At 35.4% G+C, this 22,588-nt stretch overlaps 1 protein-coding gene across 2 annotated transcripts in view; it reads right to left on the reverse strand.

Moving 5' to 3' along the window:
* LOC150100370 (putative sodium-dependent multivitamin transporter) overlaps window positions 1-22,588 on the reverse strand; it is a 156,310-nt gene that overhangs the window by 128,727 nt on the left and 4,995 nt on the right. For both annotated transcript variants that reach the window (XM_090402504.1, XM_090402505.1), the window contains exon 3: window positions 7,220-7,285. In XM_090402504.1, coding sequence (XP_090258630.1) covers window positions 7,220-7,285 — 66 coding nt within the window. The remainder of the gene's footprint in view (window positions 1-7,219; window positions 7,286-22,588) is intronic.

Here is a 22,588-nt window from a genome sequence, read left to right on the forward strand (position 1 = left end):
AATGACACTGCATAGTCTGTTGCAAATATGAAGTGTCCAAAGGCAGCTGTAGAATGCATGTTCTACTATTTTCAATCAGTAACAGATGTAACAGATTAGTTTCCAAATGTTAAAGTACCTACATTTGATGGCATCAGTATACTGGAACCCAATCACTCACAAATCTCCGTGCAAGATCCTTCCTATCAGTGTATCTTTGGAACTTCATTAAGTTATTAAACATAGTATTTAGTACCCCAAACATGGAAATTTGTGGCAGAAGAGATTAAATATACTTTCCTTATTCCATGTTTTGCTGTTATTAATGGTTGGAATGTCAGTGCAAGAGTGATGTAGCAGTCTTAGGGTTAAGTGCAGAATGATGTAGCATTCAGTAATCATTTCAGATCTTGGGTCACTGTAATCATTTTTTTGAAATAGTGTGAGATGAAAAACAAGGTAGTACCATAGTAGATTTGGACATGTTGGGTTTGTGATATTTTATGATTTTTGACTGTATTGCTTAAATACTGAAACCATGAAGCTTCCATGTGTCTTAGCTAGTTCAAGAAATTCCTTTTTAACTTCTATATATCAGCTGGGTCCAAAACTTATGCATGATTACTACTATATTTTTTTCATTGGTTTCTTCTCAGATATCTGCATTATTAATAATATACAGCAGGGCAGGGAAGTTCTGGTTTCAAGTACTATGGCTTTAAAAGAAAAAACAGTGGCATGATCCAGTCTTCTAAGGTTTCAATGGTTTTGTCTATTTTCTGTAATTGTAGTATCAGACCACTGTCTGATACAATTACATAAGAGAAGGAAATTCCAAGTATGGTGAGAGATTTTCTTCTAGTAGTCCAAAGTCACGTCTTTGAAAAATTTTTAATTTCATATTGTCATCATTGCCAGTTAGTCTACTGACTATGCCAAATTTTTCCAAAACACCAAAAAAAACTTATATTGAATCATTTTCTCTCAAAGGCATAAAGTATTAGCATATGTAGATGATGCATATTACATCATCTGCATATGCTAATACTTTATTTTCCTTCCTAGTCGAGGGAAACATTATCCCTCACAGAGCATACAAATTGAAAACTTCCTGCAAATCCAGAACACAAAGAGCACAGAGTGAATGAAACTAAGAGAGCAAGCAATCTTTTTGACCTCCTTTTTGGAATTCCGACAATGTCTGAGAGGAACTCAATGACTGAAGGCGAGTATTTGTATTAGAACAGGCTCCCTTAATAATGGATAGCAGTCTTTTGTCCACTCCAGCTGGAAGATGTGGAACAGAAAGGGATGCTGCAGACTGTCAAATGACTGAGTCAGATACACTACCAGATGTACCACCAATGGATGTTTTTCATATTAATAGGATGAAGTACATCATCCTATTAATATGATGATGTACTTCATATACACTTCAGCAAGAACAAGATTAAACTCTATTGCCATGTAACACAGTGTATCTTTTTACTTTTGATTATGTATCTCATTCCTGCTTTAAGCTTGTTGTTGATAATACAATAAAGGATCTTCTAGTAAGTATTAAAGAAAAGGCTTCCAGTTGTGATTAAGATCTTCACTAGGTTTTGGAATGGTGATAGTTTAATTGGCTACAAATCTGTTTAGCATGCGACCTGTTCAGGGAAAGCAATTAAAGAATAACAAGAATGGCAAGAATAAAATTCCACGTCTCATGGTAAAGTTCCATTCATGGATGGTCTGGCCTGGGATATCCTCATGTTGAATTCTTCATATGATTATCAGATATTAATAATAACAATATGAAACATGTAAAGTTAAATACAAGATTTAAATAATCAATAAAAGGGAAAGGAAAGAATATGGAAATCGATATGAAATTATGCTTTTCTAGCCATACACACTGGCCATTAAATTAAAAACCTTGATGCAGATGTATATAAACATCATTTACACAATATGTGTAGTCTGCATTGCCTAATGGATAAGGCGTCCGACTTCAAATCAGAAAATTGCAGGTTTGAGTCCTGTTGTAGACGAATAGGATCTTTGCCAGCCTGGTTGGCCAAGTGATTAGTGTATGTGCTCTCCAGCCAAAAGGCTTCAGGTTTGAATCCCAATCCCACCCTGGAGATGGATGTTTGTGATTGTCTGTGAAAATACTAGTGGTGGTGGTGAGTGGCAGATGGCATTAGTGTATTAGTGTAGATGTGATTTGTTGAAGTTGGTGGATTGAGTGGTGGAGACAGAATTGTAGGGCAAGTTTGATGAGTCTATGGACTCCCTGGAGGTGTCATGTAATAATAATAATATATCCAAATTACTTGGTCACATGCATCACCATGTGTTCTAGGCATTTATTTAAGAATGTTACTGGTGAATGGGAAAAAAACAAAGGCTCTTTCAGAGTTCACTAAAGGGCTTATTGTGGGTGCCCACCTGGCTGGAGCTACAATTTTGAAATCAACACAGCTAACTGGTTTCTCTAATGGTGAGATATCCCAGGTGTATAATCAGTTGAAAAATAACCCACATAGCCTGTCCAAGAGATGTAACTGTGGTCCTAAGACAGTCTGTAAGGAACAAAAACGCCATAATCTGAGAAGGCTTGTACAGAAAAAACAGAACTTCCTGTATATGTAGAGGAATTGACCAAAGCATTTAATCAAGGCTATTCTTGTCCCATATTTCACTGAACTATTCTCAGAGAATTGAAGTGAATCATATTAGTGGTTGCATGCCTATATGGAAACCCACTGATTTCAGCAAAGAACTGGAAAGTTTATCTACAGAGTGGGTGTTAGGAACACTGTGACTGGACACTGGAAGACTGTAAAAGTCATGTAGTCAGATAAGTCACAGTACACCTTGTTCCATACCAACGGTAGGCAGAGAGTTTGGTGGGAGCCCCATGAAGCAAATGAACCCAGCTTGCCTTGTAAGTACAACTCAAGGTTCTGGAGGTGGTGTCATAGTGTGGGGCATGTTCTGTTGGTACAGAACAGGTCCCCTGATGTTGCTGGAAGGTTGGGTATCTATCCTTGAAAGAATATCTGAACATTGTTGCTGATCAAGACCATCTTGCAATGTTGACTTTTTATCCAGCAGGTGTGGCAGTTGTTTCATGGAGTTCCATGGATGACAATGCTACTGTCCATCACATAAAAATTGTTCAGCAGTGGTTAAACAAGCATTACAGCGATTTCCATCATCTTCCTTGGCCACCATGAAGCCCGGATCTGAATCTATTGAGAATGAGTGGGACATCTTAGAAAAACAGGTCTGGGAGCAAAGTCCTCTTCCGTCAAATCTGAGCAATTTAAAGGACTGTCTGTGAATGCCTGGTATGTTGTAGATGCAATCCAACACCTTGTGGAATCTATGCCAAACCACATATCTGCTGTAATTCAGGCTAAAGAAGGTCCAACATGGTATTAAATAAATGTTTCTAATTCAGTGACTGGTATGTGTACCAATGCAGAGGTGAAATCCTGCATGAAAACCAGCCTCCAAGTTTCAGCAATGGATTTATTAAGTAACTGGATGTAAAGTAGTATTATAGCCATTTTAACATTATAAAAGAGGTGTGTGTGTGTGTGTGTGTGTGTGTGTGTGTGTGTGTGTGTGTGTGTGTGTGTGTGTGTGTGTGTGTGTGTATGCACACATATGATGCTGTGCATGTGAGAGAGAGAGGAGGGGGGGGATGATTTTGTCCAAATAATGCAGTTTCACTTAGTGATTCTTAGAGATGAGCCATTTTATAATTGGCATCTAATTTCTATTCTAGTTACAGTAAGTTTAGAACATGAATAAAATGTACTTCATCAATCTATAAGATACTTGTAAATCATTCCCCTTAAAGAAAATAAAACACAAGCCCTGTAAATTCCTGGAGTTGTTTTTTTTAATTACTTCATCATCATCATCATCAAATTCCTGCCATGTACCCTCAAGGGGTGTACATGATATGACAGTACTACATGAAAAAAATTACATCATTACTAACTTCCTATCTACAATTTTCCTCCAAATCACTCTGTTACTTGTCAAGACTCCAACATTATCAGATCTTATATTTCTATCGTCTAAGGCACTTTGTACCGTATCAATCCATCTATATCTTGGTCTTCCTCTGGGTCGTTTTGCTGCCAACCTGGCAGAAAACACTTGTTTTGTTAATCTTTCTTCGCCCATTCTGTTTAAGTGACCATACCACCTGAGATTAGCTCTGCTAATGCATTCCTGGATGTCGACAATGTGAAGTTCTTTCCTAATATCCTCGTTTTTAATATGATATTGCCATTGATGCAATCTGTTCACACCTATAATCTTTCTCGGGCTCTCATATCTGCGTCTCTAGTTGACAGTCAAGTGTTTTGCTGCTGACCCAGCTCTCAGATGCATAAGTTTAAACTGGTTTGAACACTGTCTTGTATACAGCTAATTTAGTGTTCTGACTAATTTCTCTATTATTCCATATGAATTTATTCAATTGACTTCCTACCATACCAGCTTTGTTGATTCTGTTGTCTATTTCTATATTTAATTTACCATCTTCAGTAAAAATCGTGCCTAAGTAGCTGAAACGTTTTACTTGTTCCACAGGTTCTCCATTCACAACACAGTTGACATTTTCAATGATTCTGCCTATTTTCATTGTCTTTGTCTTTTTATTGCTGATCTTCATACCATATCTCTTACAACAGCTATTCAATTTAGTCAGAGAATCTTGCAGACTTGTAGCAGATTTATTTAGAAGTATAACATCATCCGCATAAAGCAAAGAGCTGACATTAACATCTCCAATTTTGATATCATGTTTAATACCACTTTCCTTCATAATGCAATCCATATAGATAATGAATAACAGAGGGGATAATGTACATCCTTGTCTCATACCAGATTTAACATTGACACCATATAACTGTAGCATATTGAATAGATTCTCTCTTGGCACCTTGCCATATGCCTTTTCCACATCGACAAAACTTAAATACAGATCTCTGTTATATTCCCATGCTTTCTCGACCATTTGTCGTAAAGTGAAGATCTAATCCTGACAACCTCTATTTGACCTGAATCCAGTTTGTTCTTCACCAAGCTTTTCTTCCACAATTCTTCTCAACCGTTTCTCAAGTATACTTGCATAGATCTTGCCAGGAACACTCAGTAGGGAAATACCTTTGTAATTCTCACATTCAGTTTTATTTCCCTTTTTATATATGGGTACTATGAGAGCTCTACTCCAATCATTGGGAATTCGTCCCTCTGTCCAGGCTTTCTGAACTATGCAGTGCAGCCACTGTAAGACTCTTATACCACAATACTTCAGCATTTCTAGTGGAATATCATCTACTCCTGCTGCCTTTCCACATTTCAAGCCTTTGATGGCTTTTTCAACTTCAATTATGGATATGTATTACTGACTGCATGCCTGGTCAGTGTTTTTTACCACTGTGCTGTCATCACTGCTTGTTTCATTTAGCAGTTTTTCAAAGTAATTACTCCATACTTCAAGGATATCTTTTTCTCCCGTTTTCATGTCACCTTTATCATCTCTAACTCCTTTTAAAGCACTCTTTCCTTCATTCCTAAGCTTCTTCAACAACCTCCAGAATATTTTGCCACGTTCTTGATATTTATTTTCTATATTCTTTCCAAAGTCCTCCCATGAATTTTGTTTAGCTAGTTTTACAGAGTAGTTAGCATTCTTGCATTTGTCTCTGTATTCTCTAAGAGCACAAGCTGACTTATTTGACAGGAACTTTTGATATGCTTTCTTCTTTTCCTTCACTGCCTCTTTAACTTTCTGTGTCCACCAGGGAGTTCTGATTTTTCTATCCTTGCAGACAACCTCACCACATGCCTCTCTGGCAGAATCAATTAATGTTTTCTTCAGAGTTTGCCACTGAATCTCCAAGGTTTGATTCCCATTCTCAAATTCTTTAATTTTTTCTTCAATAATCTTTGTGTATTTTAGTCTACAGTTCACATCTGAGAGCTGCTCAACTTTTATTCACTTTAAAACTTTCTTACATGTTATTCCTTTCAATATGAAATTCAATTTTATCCTGCTCAAGACTAAATAGTGATCACTTCCAATTTCAAATCCTCTGTAACTCTGGCATCCTGCACCAGGGAGAAAACATCACTATCAACAATAACATAGTCAATGAGACTTTTCTTATTCCTTGCCTCTTCTCTCCAAGTGAATTTGTGCACATTTTTATGTTGGAACATGGTGTTAGTAATAACCAGTCCATGTCCCGAGCAGAAATCCAACAGATATTTGCCATTATTATTAGCTTTGCTCTTTTCTCCAAATTTTTCCAAAATATTTTTGTATGTCTCACAATCATTTCCTACTCTGATATTTAGATCCCCAACAAGAAACATCTTTTCGTTTTTCATTGTGTCAGTTGCTTTTTCTAAAGCCTCAAAAAATTCCTCCACTTCTACCTTAGTAGAACCTTCTGTGGGACCATAGGCACAAATAAGTCTCATTGTCCACTTCCCCATTCTCATATTTGCCCACATTACTCTACTTGAGACTGACTGCCATTCAAGAAGATTAGCCTCGTATTTTGTGTTGAATACTATGGCTACTCCTTCTTTTCCTTGATTGTCATTGCCTGAATATAACAATTTGTATTTATTGCTCGGAAAGATCTCACCAGTTTTTGTCTTTTTTGTTTCAGTCACCCTTATTATTTCGATCTGGTACTTATCTAATTCCTTAGCTAGCTCCATTTCTTTGCCATTCAGGCTTCTTATGTTGATGGTCATTTTAATCTTTAATCTTTAACTCTGGTGATGTTGAGTTGGGGTTTGTTTTCAGATTTGTTCCAGTAGCTGACTTTTCGCTGTTCGCCCTGGTTCCCTGGCGAAAACAACATGGGCCTTGTTTAACCGGCAACACCCCAGCCGGCATGAAATTTTGTCATGTTGTACGATCATTTTTTATTTTGGTTTAACCAATAAGAATACAATTTGGTCGGCTAAATCCCAAAATTTTCAGCCCATCCTCATTCGTTCAGTATCCAAGTAGACACCCAGCAGGGTGCACCACGAGAAGGTGAGGATTGGACATTAGGTCAGAAGTCCTGGTCGGTTGTCCGCATTCCTTTAAAGGCTATGTGGAGGTCTCTTCTCAGTTATACAGCTTTGCCTTAAGCACCCCTTTTTGATTACTTAAATATACAAATTATAAATTATTAATATTTCTTAAAAGATGCTCACTTACCATCTGTAGAATGAATAAGGCAGAAGCGACTAGTCTTGTAACTTTACCAAATCTATATTCTAGGTACTAAAAATAAAATAAAAGAAAGAATAAAATAAACAACTAGAAATACATATATATATCAAACGTAAATAGTTTCAAACTTAGAAAACAGGAAAAAGTATTATGAACAATAGCCAGAACAAAAATGTGCACATGCTAATAACACCAACTGATGTTTGTTTATGGTTCCTATTAAACCCCTAACTAGCAAGGACGTCTATAGATGTCTAGCTAAATCTGGATACAATTCTGTAACAGTTATTGAATAACATGGATTAGAAGTGCAATTTGATCTCACTATTTCATCCACCTTGGCCAGTAGAGAGGTTAATAACTCTCTTTCTTAATGAAATTATTTAGAGAAATAAGATTCGATTCTTTAACGATACTTACAACATAATGATTAGAAATATATACACGTTTACACATGAATAATGTTTAATTTGCCAAATATTACAGACCATATTCAGTGGCTACATAGGAATAGTTTTAAAAAACAAGGTGGAATACGAACAATTGATCATTCACACATTGAACGAGCCACGTGATGTCATATAGCTAAGTATTAGAAGAGTAAACATTTTTAAAGTCGTAATTAAAGATATTAATTCAGAAATTCATATAATAATCTTAAATAACATTAGACTAATATAGAAAATTTACATTAAAAAAAAAATTAATTTGTTATCCTGATTAAACTTTCCCAAATTTTTGATATAGATATACAGTCATTACGATTCAAGTTAGGACATTGAAGTAAGGCCTCTACACTTTCTTTAAATAAACGTTCAAATTTGTAGCGACATCTGTGTAGGAGGAGAGTACTGGACCAAAGGATGTTGTGACTTGTTTCTAATCCATGCTGAGCTAATCCAGATTTCTCGGGTTTGTTGTGTTGAATTGATGATTGATGCTCTTGAATTCTTTTTTTCTATAGAATGTCCAGTTTGTCCAAGTAGGAAAGATTACAGTTGCAAGGAACTTGATACACACCAGGCAGAGACAAGGTTGTCTCTGCCTGGTGTGTATCAAAAGAACTTTCGACTACAAACATCACATGAAACTAAATGGCTTCTCTGAAAAGAGTGCTTTCGACTATCAAACATCACGTGAAGCTAAATGGCTTCTCCGAAAAGACTACACAACATCTTTTCGATTCTTACAATCCAACACAAAACAGCAAAGATTTAATACGTCGAGTTACAATTCCTTACATTTCCGGGATTTCAGGACCAATTTAAGAATTCTGAAGAAATATGATTTAACATCCACTTATACACCTATTAACAAATTATCCACCCATTTTCCTTCTTCTAAAGATAAATGCTCAACCTTGTCTCTGCCTGGTGTGTATCAAGTTCCTTGCAGCTGTAATCTTTCCTACTTTGGACAAACTGGACATTCTATAGAAAAAAGAATTCAAGAGCATCACTCATCAATTCAACACAACAAACTTGAGAAATCTGGATTAGCTCAGCATGGATGAGAAGCAAGCCACAACATCCTTTGGTCCAGGACTCTCCTCCTACACAGATGTTGCTACAAATTTGAACTTTTATTTAAAGAAAGTGTGGAGGCCTTACTTCAACATCTTAACTTGAATCGTAATGACTGTATATCTATATCAAAAATTTGGGAAAGTTTAATCAGGATAACACATTAATTTTTTTTTTAATGCAAATTTCCTATATTAGTCTAACGTTATTTAAGATTATTACATGAATTTCTGAATTAATATCTTTAATTATGACTTTAAAAATGTTTACTCTTCTAATACTTAGCGATATGACAGCACGTGGCTCGTTCTATGTGTGAATGATCAATTGTTTGTATTCCACCTTGTTTTTTAAAACTATTCCTATGTGGCTACTGAAGATGGTCTGTGATATTCAGACCGAAATATTTGGCAAATTAAACATTATTCTTGTGTAAACGTCTATATATTTCTAGAAATAAGATTATTGCTCTTTATTTCCAAGGCATAGATTTGGCATAAAAGTTGCTTGAGACAGCCCTATACTACTGTCCCGCATTTTATAATTGGCATCTAATTTCCATTCTAATCACTTAGAATGAAAATTTCCATTGTAGATGCCATTTGCTTTCTCATTCTAGTGAGTAGGAAAGTGAATGGCTTCTCCTCCAATTTTCCCACTAGGAATGCAATGCCCTAAAGCTGCTCTTTCATCCATTCTCTTCCTTCTGTATATCAATACTGTGATGATGATGTTACATCAAAATAATATGATGTAACATCAATTATTTGTTTGAAGATCCTTAACACTTACAGTAGATTTTATTTAAGAGAATAACATTATTGGGGGGGAGAGTGGTCTTAATATCACCTCTATTATTATACCTATATATCGGAGGTCTAATAATAATATTATTATTATTCAACCTTTAGGGAGTCCATACATCACCCACACCAGTTGTCATACCTTCACTTACTCATTCACTACTTTGACAGGCAAACTTTTCCTTTAATCATGGTTGTGTAAGATAAAACTCTAGCTCTCTCATCCCTTCAACACAAACTTAACTTCCATAAATTCCCCTTGAATCTAATCAAGAGGCATCTGTGGGATATAACCATGAGTCTAATAATTTTTTTTCGTGATGTAAACTTTCACACTATAAATTAAATTGGAGATAGCCCACAACCCTGCCTTACACTCAACTTTTTTTTCCTTATAGCCAGATTTGCAACTTATGCATAAAATATGCAATTTAAGATAGTAAGACATGAAAGACTTATTGAATAAAACAAAAAAGAAAACCAAAAGAGTTGAGACTGAACCTGTTTTCAAGGGTATGACATGAGTGACCTGAAACAGAGAGGTGTGATCACAAATGAGTTTTGAAAAGCAGCTAGAATAGATGATATTCAACCAAAAATGCTCAAATATGAAGGACAAAAGTGTTACAATGTTCATACTACATAATTCAGAAAACCAGGTCAAATTCCAAATTTCACTAAAGTGAAACTAACATCATTAGGGAACAATACAGAGATAATATATGCAAGCAGATACTGCACTGGATAAGTGATGCTGAAGCAGAGCATATAAGGGTGGGCATAAAGCACTAAAGAGTACCACACAGTGAGCCAGATTAAGTATTCTTGGCTGATGGGTTGATGATTTATGGTCTAAAGATGAGCATTTTCCCATATTTAAGGCAGTCTTATGCAGCCAAATTTGTTTGGTTGCATAAGAAGGTTTGAATAGTTTTTTAAAGCAGAGAGAGATCCAGAAATAGTCTCTCTTATTTATATTTGTTATGGTGAAGTCAGGTGGCCCTTTTTACAGTATATCTTGTAATAAGTTTCCATGTGGCCATGGCAATGGAACCAGATATAGTTCTTATACTCAGAGATTCTGATATTGGCTGTCCTGCCGGTCTGGCCATAGTAGTGCAGCTTACAACTGTAAAGTACAAGATGCCAAGTTTTGTAGTCCGTAGGTGTTCATAGTTACTTTTTTTTAAGAATCTCTATCAGCTTTGCAGATGCATCCAGGATATGTGGGATAGTGATGAATTTATTATAGTCTAGGTCTGGGGTTTAAAATTTTTCTGATTTAGCAAAAGTTATAGCCACTGGCTAAGGTGTTGTGAATGTAGTCAAGCTGTTTAGTACTGAGGGCTGTCATCAGAGCAAATCAATTTTGCCCTGTTGAACAATGTTTTATAATTAGCCAAAGTGATCTACCAGAATATACTGGCAACATCTCTTTGCACATAAACTCTGCCAACTTTAAGCATAGCATAGAAAACCTTACTCTTCATCACACTGACATAATGATTGGTTTTCATGTCTTCTCTTTACTCACCAATATTCTAAGGGTGCCAGCCTGGTTGGCCGAGTGGTTAGCGGATATGCTCTCCAGCCAAGAGGTTGCAGGTTCGAATCCGGAGTACACATGGATGTTTGTGATTGTCTTTCACCTTCATACATTCATTCACTCAAGTATAGATACACTTTCCCAATATGGACTGGGTCACCATGGAAGTAGTGGACCCAAAACCTCCCACAATGGGAGAGGCCTTCACCCTGCAGTGGGTAGAAAAATAGGCTGTTCATCATCATTCTAAGGAGACCTTTGATCTTATCTAAGCTGAATTTCCTTCTGATATCCCAGCCTTGTTTCAACTCGCCATGAACTTTTTTTTCCCCTTTTTGGTTTGTCAAGGAAAATTCTACACAAATAGAGTGAATAGAGTGAAAAACTCCACACTGACCTACTGTTTGCCCACACTATGCAGATGATATGTTTTCCCATTTGGCTACATGGCTCTGATGCTTTCAATACATCTACAGAACAAACATCCTAGAATCCGGTTCATTTCAAAAAAAGAAATCAACAACACTTCACTCTTCCTAGAAACGCCACTGATTATTTTGTAGGATCCAACCTGATGGATCCTTGGAATTCTCTATTAACAGAAAAACAAAATTACAGAGTTTGCTAGAATCAGACTCAGATACTCCACTCAAGTAGATTTAAATTCAATTGTCTCTTCCAGTAAAACTTTATGACATATCTATATATCATAATATAGATTCTCAATCTCTCTCTCTCTGACTGTATGCCTATATCCAACTTCTGGGAAGTAATTTGGCTGCATTGAATATTTAGTGCTCATGTAAAATTCTTGATATCTGTTTTATTGTGTTTTTTCCTTAGAATATTAGTGTTTTATAGTATATTAGAGTAGATTTTTGTGTTTTTTGAGTATATAGTGTCTTTATAACATATTTTTATTGTGATATTGTAATATTAAATAAAGCTGTAAAATGGTGCCAAAAATTCAGAAGAAACGGAATGTTAAAAGAACAATGAAGTAGTGAACAAGAAGGTTTTCTCCACTAAAGACAATACTGAATACAGAAGGTGCTGTTTAGAGGAAAGCAGGGAGAATAAAAAAAGTTCAGCAGCAAAATGGAAAATAACAAAGCATGGAATTAGGTAAGTTTGTGCATAATAACAAAAATCAGGTAAGTAAAGTTGATTGTAAAAAGAAAGATGTTATTGGTACGGTGACTATCAATAATACATGCTATTAATGAGAGGGTTATAACATCAAGTTTTACCAGAACAAAAATTAAAAATATAGCGCAAACAATTGAAAAATAGAAAAAAAAAAAGCAAAAGAGGTTGCAATTGCCAATGTGGAGTAGGCATATCCTCTATTATACTGATACATTCAGTATAATAGAGGATGTGAAAAGGTTGTTGGAAGAAGCGTGAGTGAAGAGCAAGAAAGTAAAAATTATTAGCATATTACCTAGATAAGATGAAAATGAATTATGAAGAACAGCTGATAGCCAACAATTCGATGCGCGCTACGTAGAAAGAATGAATGAAGGTTTTTGAATGCATGGAGTGAATATGAGGGAAGAATGGATTTGTATAAGAGGGGTGGCCTACACATAAATGCATTTGGCATTAGGACTCTTGAAAAATTATTCAATGATATAAAACCTAATACTAAGTCAGGGAAACTGAATTATGATGGGAGGAATCATGAGAATCTATATGTAAAAGCAACAGTGTTAGGTCACTGTGTTACTGATGGGAACGGTTATTATTATGGAAATTATTATGAAGAGAGAATGGTTCTGTGTTGGTCCAGTTCAGACCTATCAAGCATGTGTAAAGATGTCTGCATAAGTAAGGAACTAAATAAGAACAGAGAACTGCAATTGTCAAACTGTGTCATGCAGACCACAGACAAGAGTATACAAAAAAAAACATGTAGGTAACTCACTAAGTCTGTACATGAATGCTATGAATATCAGAAACAAAAGAGTAGTGCTTGTTGCCTTGGTCAATATGTTGGAATCTCATATTGTAGGCATTAGTGAGACCTGGCTATCAGAAGCAGACATACTAACTGGTATTGAGTGTAAAGGGTACGGTATTTTTAGGAAGGACAGAACGGATAAGAAAGGAGGGGAGGGGTGCATCCTGAACAGAAATCTAGCATGTACTTGCCATTATTGTTAGTGTTGCTCTTTTCTCCAAATTTTCCCAAACCATTTCTATATGTCTGATAACCATTCTCTAGATTCCCGTTTAGATATCCAATGAGGGCCAAGCTTGGTTTTTTTTTCTTTGTATCAGCTGCCTTCTCTAATCCCGCAAAAAAAAAAAAAAAAAAAAAAAAAAAAAAAAAAAAAATCTTTCATCTTCTTTAGTAGACCCTTCTTTTGGACCATAGGCTAGGCACAAATAAGTCTCACTGTCCAATTTCAATATTTGCCCACATCACTCTAATTGATACTGCCTGCCATTCAAGATTATCCTCATAAGTAGTGTTGAATACTATAGCAACTCCTTTTCCCTGTTTATTATTGCCTGAATATAACTTCATGTGTTTGTTGCTGAGAAGAATCTTACCTGTTTCTGTCTTTTTTTTTTTGTTTGTTTTTTTTCTTCAGTAACCTATTATGTCAATCTGGTACTTATCCAATTCTTCTGCTATTTCCATTTCTTTTCTGTTGATGATGCCAGTTTTGAGCTCCACTGATGTCGAGCTGAAGCATGTTCCAGTAGCCAAGTTTTCTCTGTTCTTGATTCTTGTTTAACTAGGTGATGCTCAGCTGGCATGAAATTCTATTATGTTGTACCATCATTTTATTTGTTGAAGCCAAGAAGAATACAATTTGGTTGGTAAAATCCTAAATTGCTAGCTCAACCTAATTTTTTTGGTATTCAGGTAGAATAGGTCCTCACCACGAGAAAGTGAAGAGTGGACATTAGATCTGAAGTCTTGGTTCAGTGTCTGTATTCCTTAAAAGGCTACATCCCAGTTATCCAGCTTTGACTCATTTTGTTTTCCATCTTTTCTAAAAATTGTGCCTAAATAGCTATAATATTTTACTCTTCCTCTTTAGGTTTGCCATTGAAATAGTTTGTTTTTCACATTCCTCTAATTGTAGATTTGTCTTTTTATTGCTGATTTTGATAACAAATTTATTATAGCAGTTATTTAGTTAAAGAGTCCTAATGACTTGTACTGGATTTACCATCATCTGCACAAAGTAAAAAGCTGATGAATATTTCTGATTTTGATATTAAGTTTAATGTCACTCTTCTTTATAATGTAATCCATATAATGGATGAATAATAATAGTGAAAATAGTGTGCACCCTTGTCTTACACTTGATTTTACATCAAACTGCCTTCCTGTATCTCCTGCCATTCTGACTGCTGACTTACAACTGAAATATATGATATACTGTTTATTGTATGATTGTCCTTTTCCAGATCTAAAAAACAAATAGATCTACAGATCCTTATTATATTTCCATGATTTCTTCTCAGATTCCATGATTTTTCTTAAATTCAAAATCTGATCCCAACAACTCCAATTTGGCAATTTGGCCTGTGAACTCAGCCTGTTTTTCCCCCACTTTTGCTTCCATGATTTTTATTAGCCTCTTTACTGGTTGGCTTGCATAAATCTTATCTGAAACACTGCAATTCTCACATGAAGTTTATTTCCTTTTTTATAGATGGATACTATGAGTTCTGCTCCTATCACCAGGAATTTGACCTTCTAAACAGGCCTTCTGAATTATACTGTGTAGCCACAGTAAAATTTTTATACTTGCATATTTGAAGTTAGATATATCTACTTCAGCTGTATTTCCATTGCAAGTTTTCTGATGTATTTTCCGGCTCATGTTGATATATCATCATCAATTTCCTGATATATATACCCTCAAGAGAAGTTCAGGATATATATATATATATATATATATATATATTCTACTGCTCCTAATTGCATTTTCTTGAATGTTTTCTACCATTTCTCTCAATGCACATCTCATTTAATAATCTTTCACTAACTATTACAGACATCCACGAACATCCTTATCTTCAATTTTTATGTCACCTTTATCTCTAATCTGATCCCTTTTAGAATACTTCTTTCTACATCTCTAAGTTCTTTTGAACATTTTGTCACCTTTGTGATATTGGTTTTTTTAATAAACATGGTTTTAAAAACATGTTTATTAGATTTTTTATGAAATCAATAATGGACAACATGCAAAAAATATGTAAAAGTAAAGTTATACCTACCTTATTTCATCCTTCTTAGAAGACAGCATCAGGGAAAATAAAAAGGAAATGGTAAAAACAAAACTGACAAATGGCATATAGCATACGTTTTCTACTGGAGTTTCAATGATAGCTGTGCGAACAAAAGAACACACATTTACACTTTATAGGAAAGAATGTGCAGTTCTGTTAATTAAATATATTGACTACATGTGTCATTAAAAAAAATATGGACAATTAATTGCAATTATTATTATTATTATTAAGGGAGACCTCCAGGGAGTCTGGAACTCATCGAGGGAGGCCATACTATTCACAACAGCTGTCGTACATGGTCTTGAATTCATTCACGCTACTTGCACACACAGCATCCAATGGCAATCCATTTTATTCACACACTGCTCTATAAGAGAGACCAATCTAGATCCTGCTCTCTTCTTAGCAGCATTCATTCTCAGCTTCCAAAGATGCCCTCTTGTACCCCCCCCCTTCATAAAATGAAAAATTCCATCTACTGAAATTCTCTATAACCCTTTTAGAAGTTTGTAAGTCTCAAACATATCCCCCCCTTTCTCCTGTTTGCTAGTGTCTGCACCTACAAATTCTCAATTTATCTTCATAATATGTATTCCACATATCATGATATAATTTTTGACACTCTCCCTTGTACTCTCTCCACTGTATCAGAATTACCATGGAAACCAGACTTGCATTCATTAGTCCAAGTGAGGCCTTGTAAAGAGGCAAGGAATATGAACAAGATTTGTCACTGACAAGGTGCCCATAGAGAAAAGCTAAGTTTAAGCTTTTATTTAAGTTGTACATCAGCAATTAGAACTGAAGGAAATACAGGAAGATATTTTGATGTAAAATCAGAGGTAAGACAAGGCTGCACATTATCTCCACTGCTATTCATCATTTATACATTATGGGATCACATTATGAAAAAAAGTGACATTAAGCCTGATATTAGAATCGGAGATGTCAAACTTAGCTCTTTGCTTTATGCAGATGACGTTGTATTCCTAAACCCATCTAGTGTAAGAGTCCAGGATTCTCTAACTAAATTTAATAACAGCTGCAACAAATTTGGCATGAAAATCAGCAATCAAAATACCAAAAAAAACTACGAAAATAAGTAGAAACACTGAAAATATCAATTGCATAAAGATTTTAGCCATTTAGGCACAGTTTTTAGTGAAGATAGCAAGTTAAATCTGGAAATAGACAACAGAATAAGTAAAGCTAGTATAATGGGTAGCCAACTGAATAAATTTATATGGAATATGAAAGAAATCAGCCAGAGCACCAAACTAGTAGTATACAAGACAATGTTCAAACCCGCTTTACACTATGGATCTGAGAGTTGGGTTAGAAATAAGGCACTTGATCAAAGACCAAAGACCACAGATATGATTGTTCTGAGAAAAATTAGGGGAGTGAACAGATGGCATGAATGGCAGAATCATATTAAAAATGAAGATATTAGAAAGGAACTTGACATTGTTAGCATTCAAGAATGTGTAAGCAGAGCTAATCTAAGGTGGTATGGCCACTTAAATATGGGGTGAGGAAAGGTTAGTAAACAGGTACTTGATGCCAAGATGGCAAGAAAGAGACCAAGAGGAAGACCAAGATCTAAGTGGATTGATTCAGTCAGAATTGCCTTAGAAGCTAGACATTAGATACGACAATATTGGAGTGCTGACAAGTAGACTAATTTGGAGGAAAATTGTGGATAGGAGATTAATAATGCAAACTTAATTATGTAGGGTAGTCATAGTAGCCTGACCAACCCTCGAGGGTACATACCAGGAAACTGATGATGATGACAAAATACCACCATCCAAGTTCACGACTAACATCTATGTATGGCAAAAAATGACCTTACCACACTTCAAAATTGTGTTAGAGGTTTGAAGTAATTTGGAACATGACCCACACATCCATATAGAATTATCTGACATGGACTTAAAAGATTTTACAAGGTGCTGTCAGATAATTCTTGAACAAACTTAGGGCACCAAGCATTTAGGTCAATTTTCATATGTTTTCTAGGTTCCAATCTAGGTTGATGATCTTACAACAGACTCCTCTTGTTCTAAGTCTATCACTTCTTGGTTTATGCTTTATAATTCCAGTACTAAAGAGTGTCTTCTCCCACTACAAGGATATTTGTTGTGATTGAGAATCTCATTGAAATCAGCTAACAGCATCTTTTTCTATTCACTCCTTTCTCTGTCCTTCATCCAAAAAGGGACAAACGCAAATTCTTCAATAGTGTAATTACATTGTTCAGCCATTATTAAATCTGAAAATATAAAAGAAAACAAACATCAAAAAGAAAAGAAAATATTTAATACTGAGAAAACCCTCATTTTCATGAGATATCAGAAAACATGCCAAATGATTTGTATTAAAATTTCACATTGGGGTAATGGGACTTTGCGGCCACTCTGCAGGTTATCACAAACAGTAGAAAATCTTTTACAAGTTTTGTAAAGCATTCGAAGCAGTATGCAGTAATTAAATTCTTGACACATGAAAATTAGAATGATACTTAAATTTACAACCAATTACAAGGTTTTTATGAAGCAATGGTAGATGTGAGTGCCATATGTCAAAAACAAGAAATAGTGAAGTTGGCAGTAATGAGTGATTATGAAGTGAGCAGTCAAAAGCCCACTAGTGATAATTTCTATAAGCAGAAAGCTGAACAATTAATTGGGGAAAATCATCAAATAAGTCAGAAATCACCAGCACTAAAACTGAACATTGCATTAACATAATGAACCAGATTGTTACTGCACATAAGCATGTTCACTTCAGTGGCTATCAAAAAAGATCAGAATTAAAGTTGTGGAACATCCTCAGGAGTCTGGGATTGGCATCAGAACTTTTGGTTATTCTTAAATTCAAAATGGATATCTCAAGGATATCCATTTTGAAAAAGACAAACAGGTCAAGAAAATGGTTCTGAAGACAATTTAAAGAGTTTTACTGGTACAGCTTTGAAAAACTTTTATGTGTTAGAGAAAATCTATTGCAAGGGAAGGAGATTTATGTTGAGATGTTAGTGACATAAAAAAACCAAAGATAGTGTATGAAAGTAAAACATAAAGTAAAACACAAACTATTTTTTATTTCACTGACTTCCTCTCTCTCTTCAGGATGGGGAGCTACCATAATGGAGACTTTACTTTACTTTGAATGTCTTTCATATTATCTTAGCATCCCCACTAAGTCTGAAGACTTATCATGGGAACTCGACATTAACTATTATTCACATAATGTCTATCATAACTCATTCACTGACAAAGCACTCGCAACCACTCTTAGCAACCCATTTCACTCATTTACTGTGCAAAAAAATCTTCACAATCTTACTCGACATACCTGCACAATTTTCAGTGGTGACTCCCTACTCTTCCTTCCTTCTTGTTATACATTAAAAAATTTCTTCTGCATTTACCCTAATCCCTCAGTAACTGATATATTTCTATCATATCTTCCCTTTCCTCCCTACTGACCAAATTTTATACTAACATAATAAATGGTTTACATCCTTTTCATGAGTGGAATTTGCATATATATATATATATATATATATATATATATATATATGCAAATTCCACTCAAATTCCACACAAATATATATATATATATATATATATTCCCTCACACACACACACACACACACACACATTCATCTAGATTACTTAAAAACATGAGTTTGACAAAAATTGTTGAACAGCAACTAACAAAAAAAGTATTATTATTATTATTACCAATACTGAATCTGAACACTGAAAAATTTCAAGATTATCTGGTTATTTCAGTCAACAGATTTGACACATTTTTGTTATCACTAGATCCCATTACAGTCAGAAGACACATTGTGGGATGGCACTCACTCCACGCAGCCCACCTCTACTCTTCATAATCCTCCATTTATATACAACATGATTAGAGAATAGAATCTGAAGAAATGGAGTTACTTAAAATATTGCAGAACTTAATGATGCAAACACAGCCATGGGATTAAATGGCACATCGGTCTATGTATTATAAAAATGCAAGAGAATTATCAGCTCCTCTGACCAAGATGTTTAATTTAGGCCTTAGTGCAGGGGAAGTATATAAACCAATTGGAAAAAGAAGGCTGGACAACCCTCAAAAGAGGATATTAGATGGATAATATGGCTGGCCAGCCTGGTTGGCCAAGTAGATAGCATATCCGCTCTCCAGCCAAAAGGCTGCAGGTTCGAATCCATGCGTGGGCATGGATATTTGTGATTGTCTGTGGAAATACCAGTGGTTGTCGGTGGTAGATGGTGTTGGTGTAGTTGTGGTCAGTTGGTGATTGAGTGGTAGAGACGGAGTTGTAGAGCAGGTACCTTCCCTCGATGAGTCCTTGGACTCTCTGGAGGTGTCAAATAATAATAATAATGAGACAGGAACAGAAAATATGGTCTATATCCATAACTAGCGTTATGATGATACAGGGAAAGTATAAATCGAGTGGAAAGAGGGAAAAATAGTCCCACTGCATAAAGGAGGATCCAAGACAGAAGTAACAAATTCTAGGCCAATCAGCATCTTAAGAGTGATGGTTAAGATACTGGAGAAATTGATAAAAGATGGAATTCAGGACTGGGTGGATAGGAATATGACTTTATAATAACACAACATGGGTTTATAAAGGGTAGGGCTTGCATTAGTAAACTGCTTTCTTTTTATGATAAAGTAACAATGGAATTGGATAAAAGAAATGGCTACTCAAGTGATGCTGCTAGTTTCTGCAAAGGCATTTGACAGGATTCCACATAAAACTCTGTGGCATAAACTGGAGCAAATGGGGATGGTTTTGAATATGTGATTAGATTTAGAGGACAGGGGAATGGACAGATATCAAAGAGTTGAATCCCAGAGAAAGTAGTTGACCAGTGGTGTACCACAGAGCTCAGCACATGGTTCTCCATTATTTGTGCATCAATGATATAGGAAATGATTTAACAGAAAATATTCGGTTATTTGCTAATGATAATTAACTGGGAAGTGTGATGGCAAATGAATGTGATGCAGAGATACTGCAAGGAGACCTAAATCAACTAGCAGTTTGTGCAAAGGTAAATGGCTGCCAGTTTAATGTGGTGAAGTCAATGCACTTTGGGGAGAAGAGATCACAAGCTGTACAAAATTGATGGAACTGAACTGCACAGGGAGTTGAATTTTAGAGGGCACATTGTAAAGACAATGAAAATAGCACATCAAATTATGTGTTTCTTGAGGAACACATTAACAAACAGGAATAGAGATGTTATTGTTCCCTTATATATGGCTCAAATAAGGCCATGTCATGGCTACTGTGTGTGCAGATCTAGCACCTGGATTCCATTGGGATGAAGAAGTGGTGGAGAGGATCCAGAGACAAGTGACAAAGATAGCTGACAAAATTCTCCCTAAGAGAATAGACTGATGGTCTGTAGGACTCAAACACTAGCTGAAAGCAAAAAAAAAAGAAGAGACATAATAGAAGCATATAAGTTATTAAAGAGGTTTTACAGGATTGACACTGAAAACTTTTCAGTACATGGCAGGAAGGGAGAGAACAAGGGGTCACCCACAGAAATTGTGTAAGAGCATGGTGAGCAAAAGTGTTAGGACAAGTTTTGCTTCAAGGTGGTGAGTGGATAGAATGGGTTCCAAGATGTGGTTGTGAGTGCTTTATCAGTGAATGAGTTTAAGGAGAGATATAATAGGTATTGCATGAATAATGGTTAGTGTGGGAATAACAGCTCTCTCAACTCCATAGATATACCTGTATAATAATAATAATCTATCAATTAATGCTTATTGATTAAACCTTTTAAAAAACATGTTTATTAGATGTTTTTATGAAGTAAATAATGGACAACATGCAAAAAATATGTAAAAGTAAAGTTATACCTACTTTATTTCATCCTTCTTAGAAGGACAGCATCAGGGAAAATAAAAAGGAAATGGAAAAAACAAAACTGACAAATAGCATATAGCACAACACCCTTTACTCCACTGATAGTATGGATGGTTTCTTCTCTACAGAACTGATATGATTATATAGCAATTTAAGGAAACTTAAATTAAAGAACTAAACTTCAGTTTATGGAACTTGAGAATATGATAAGAATTGTTATCTCATATTGTTTTCTGAATATAAAGCTCAGTTACTGGTAATAGGCAAGACAAATTCACTACTGATGACGTTTCATTATGGTGAATGACTGAAACAATGTGTGATGGATAGTATCTGCTAAAAGAAGTTCGATAAGCTTCACTTCATGAAGATCAAGTAGTAGCATATATCAGCAAATTGCTAATAAGGGAATAGTATCCTAGAAGAGGCAATGGTGTGCTGCAGAGGTCTCTTTTAGGGTCATTAATGTTTAACTAATAAGTAATGGTATTAGAAGATATGGTGTGACTTTGTTTAGACTGGTCTGTTTAAGAGCCATTAATATTTAACTTTTAAGTAAATGATATTGGAAAATATTATACGCAGTTGTTTGCAGATATGCAAACTTGAGAACTATCAGGAGCAACAATATTTTGACTCCCCCAGGAGGATTTAAACTTTGTATGTGTGTGTGAAGACAGGAACAGATGAGGGGGGGGGGGTGCCCCTTCAGTGCTGTGTTGTGATGTGTACAGTTTTGAAACTTGGAATCCAAGAATGACATGTTGTATAGTTAACTGATGGTAATTGTATTGAAAGAGATGAACAGAATAAGCTACTTTGAGATAATGGTAGATAAAGACCTGAAATTTAGAAACCACACTATGTGAATTGGGAGAACATATGGATTATTACTGCAATGATGAGGAGGATTTTGACATTTAGAAAAAAAAAAAAGAGGTTATAGTTCCACTTTACAAAAGACACCAAACGGCATATAGATTAACATGAACAGATTAGTATGAAGAGCCTGGTGAACAGGAAAAAGAATGATACAATATGATTCAGATATATAAGTTGGTGAAAGATCTGTTGAAACAAATCGTACAATAGAGAAAGGTAGTGGAGAGCAAGAGACTATTCTTGAAAGATATATAAAAGCAGGTGAACAAGGGAGTGAGCAGTAGGTTTTTTTTTTTTGTTTGTTTGAAAACTGGTGGATGAATGAATGCATTGCCTAAGTATATGGCAAGTGTTAAAACAACAAACAAGTTTAAGTAAGACACAGTTTGTTAAACAATGTATTGGCGGTGGGGACCT

This window comes from Typopeltis vanoorti, chromosome 13 (genome assembly GCF_054136105.1).
Source record: "Typopeltis vanoorti isolate ZY-2024b chromosome 13, IOZ_Tvanoo_1.0, whole genome shotgun sequence".
Lineage (NCBI taxonomy): Eukaryota > Metazoa > Arthropoda > Arachnida > Uropygi > Thelyphonidae > Typopeltis > Typopeltis vanoorti.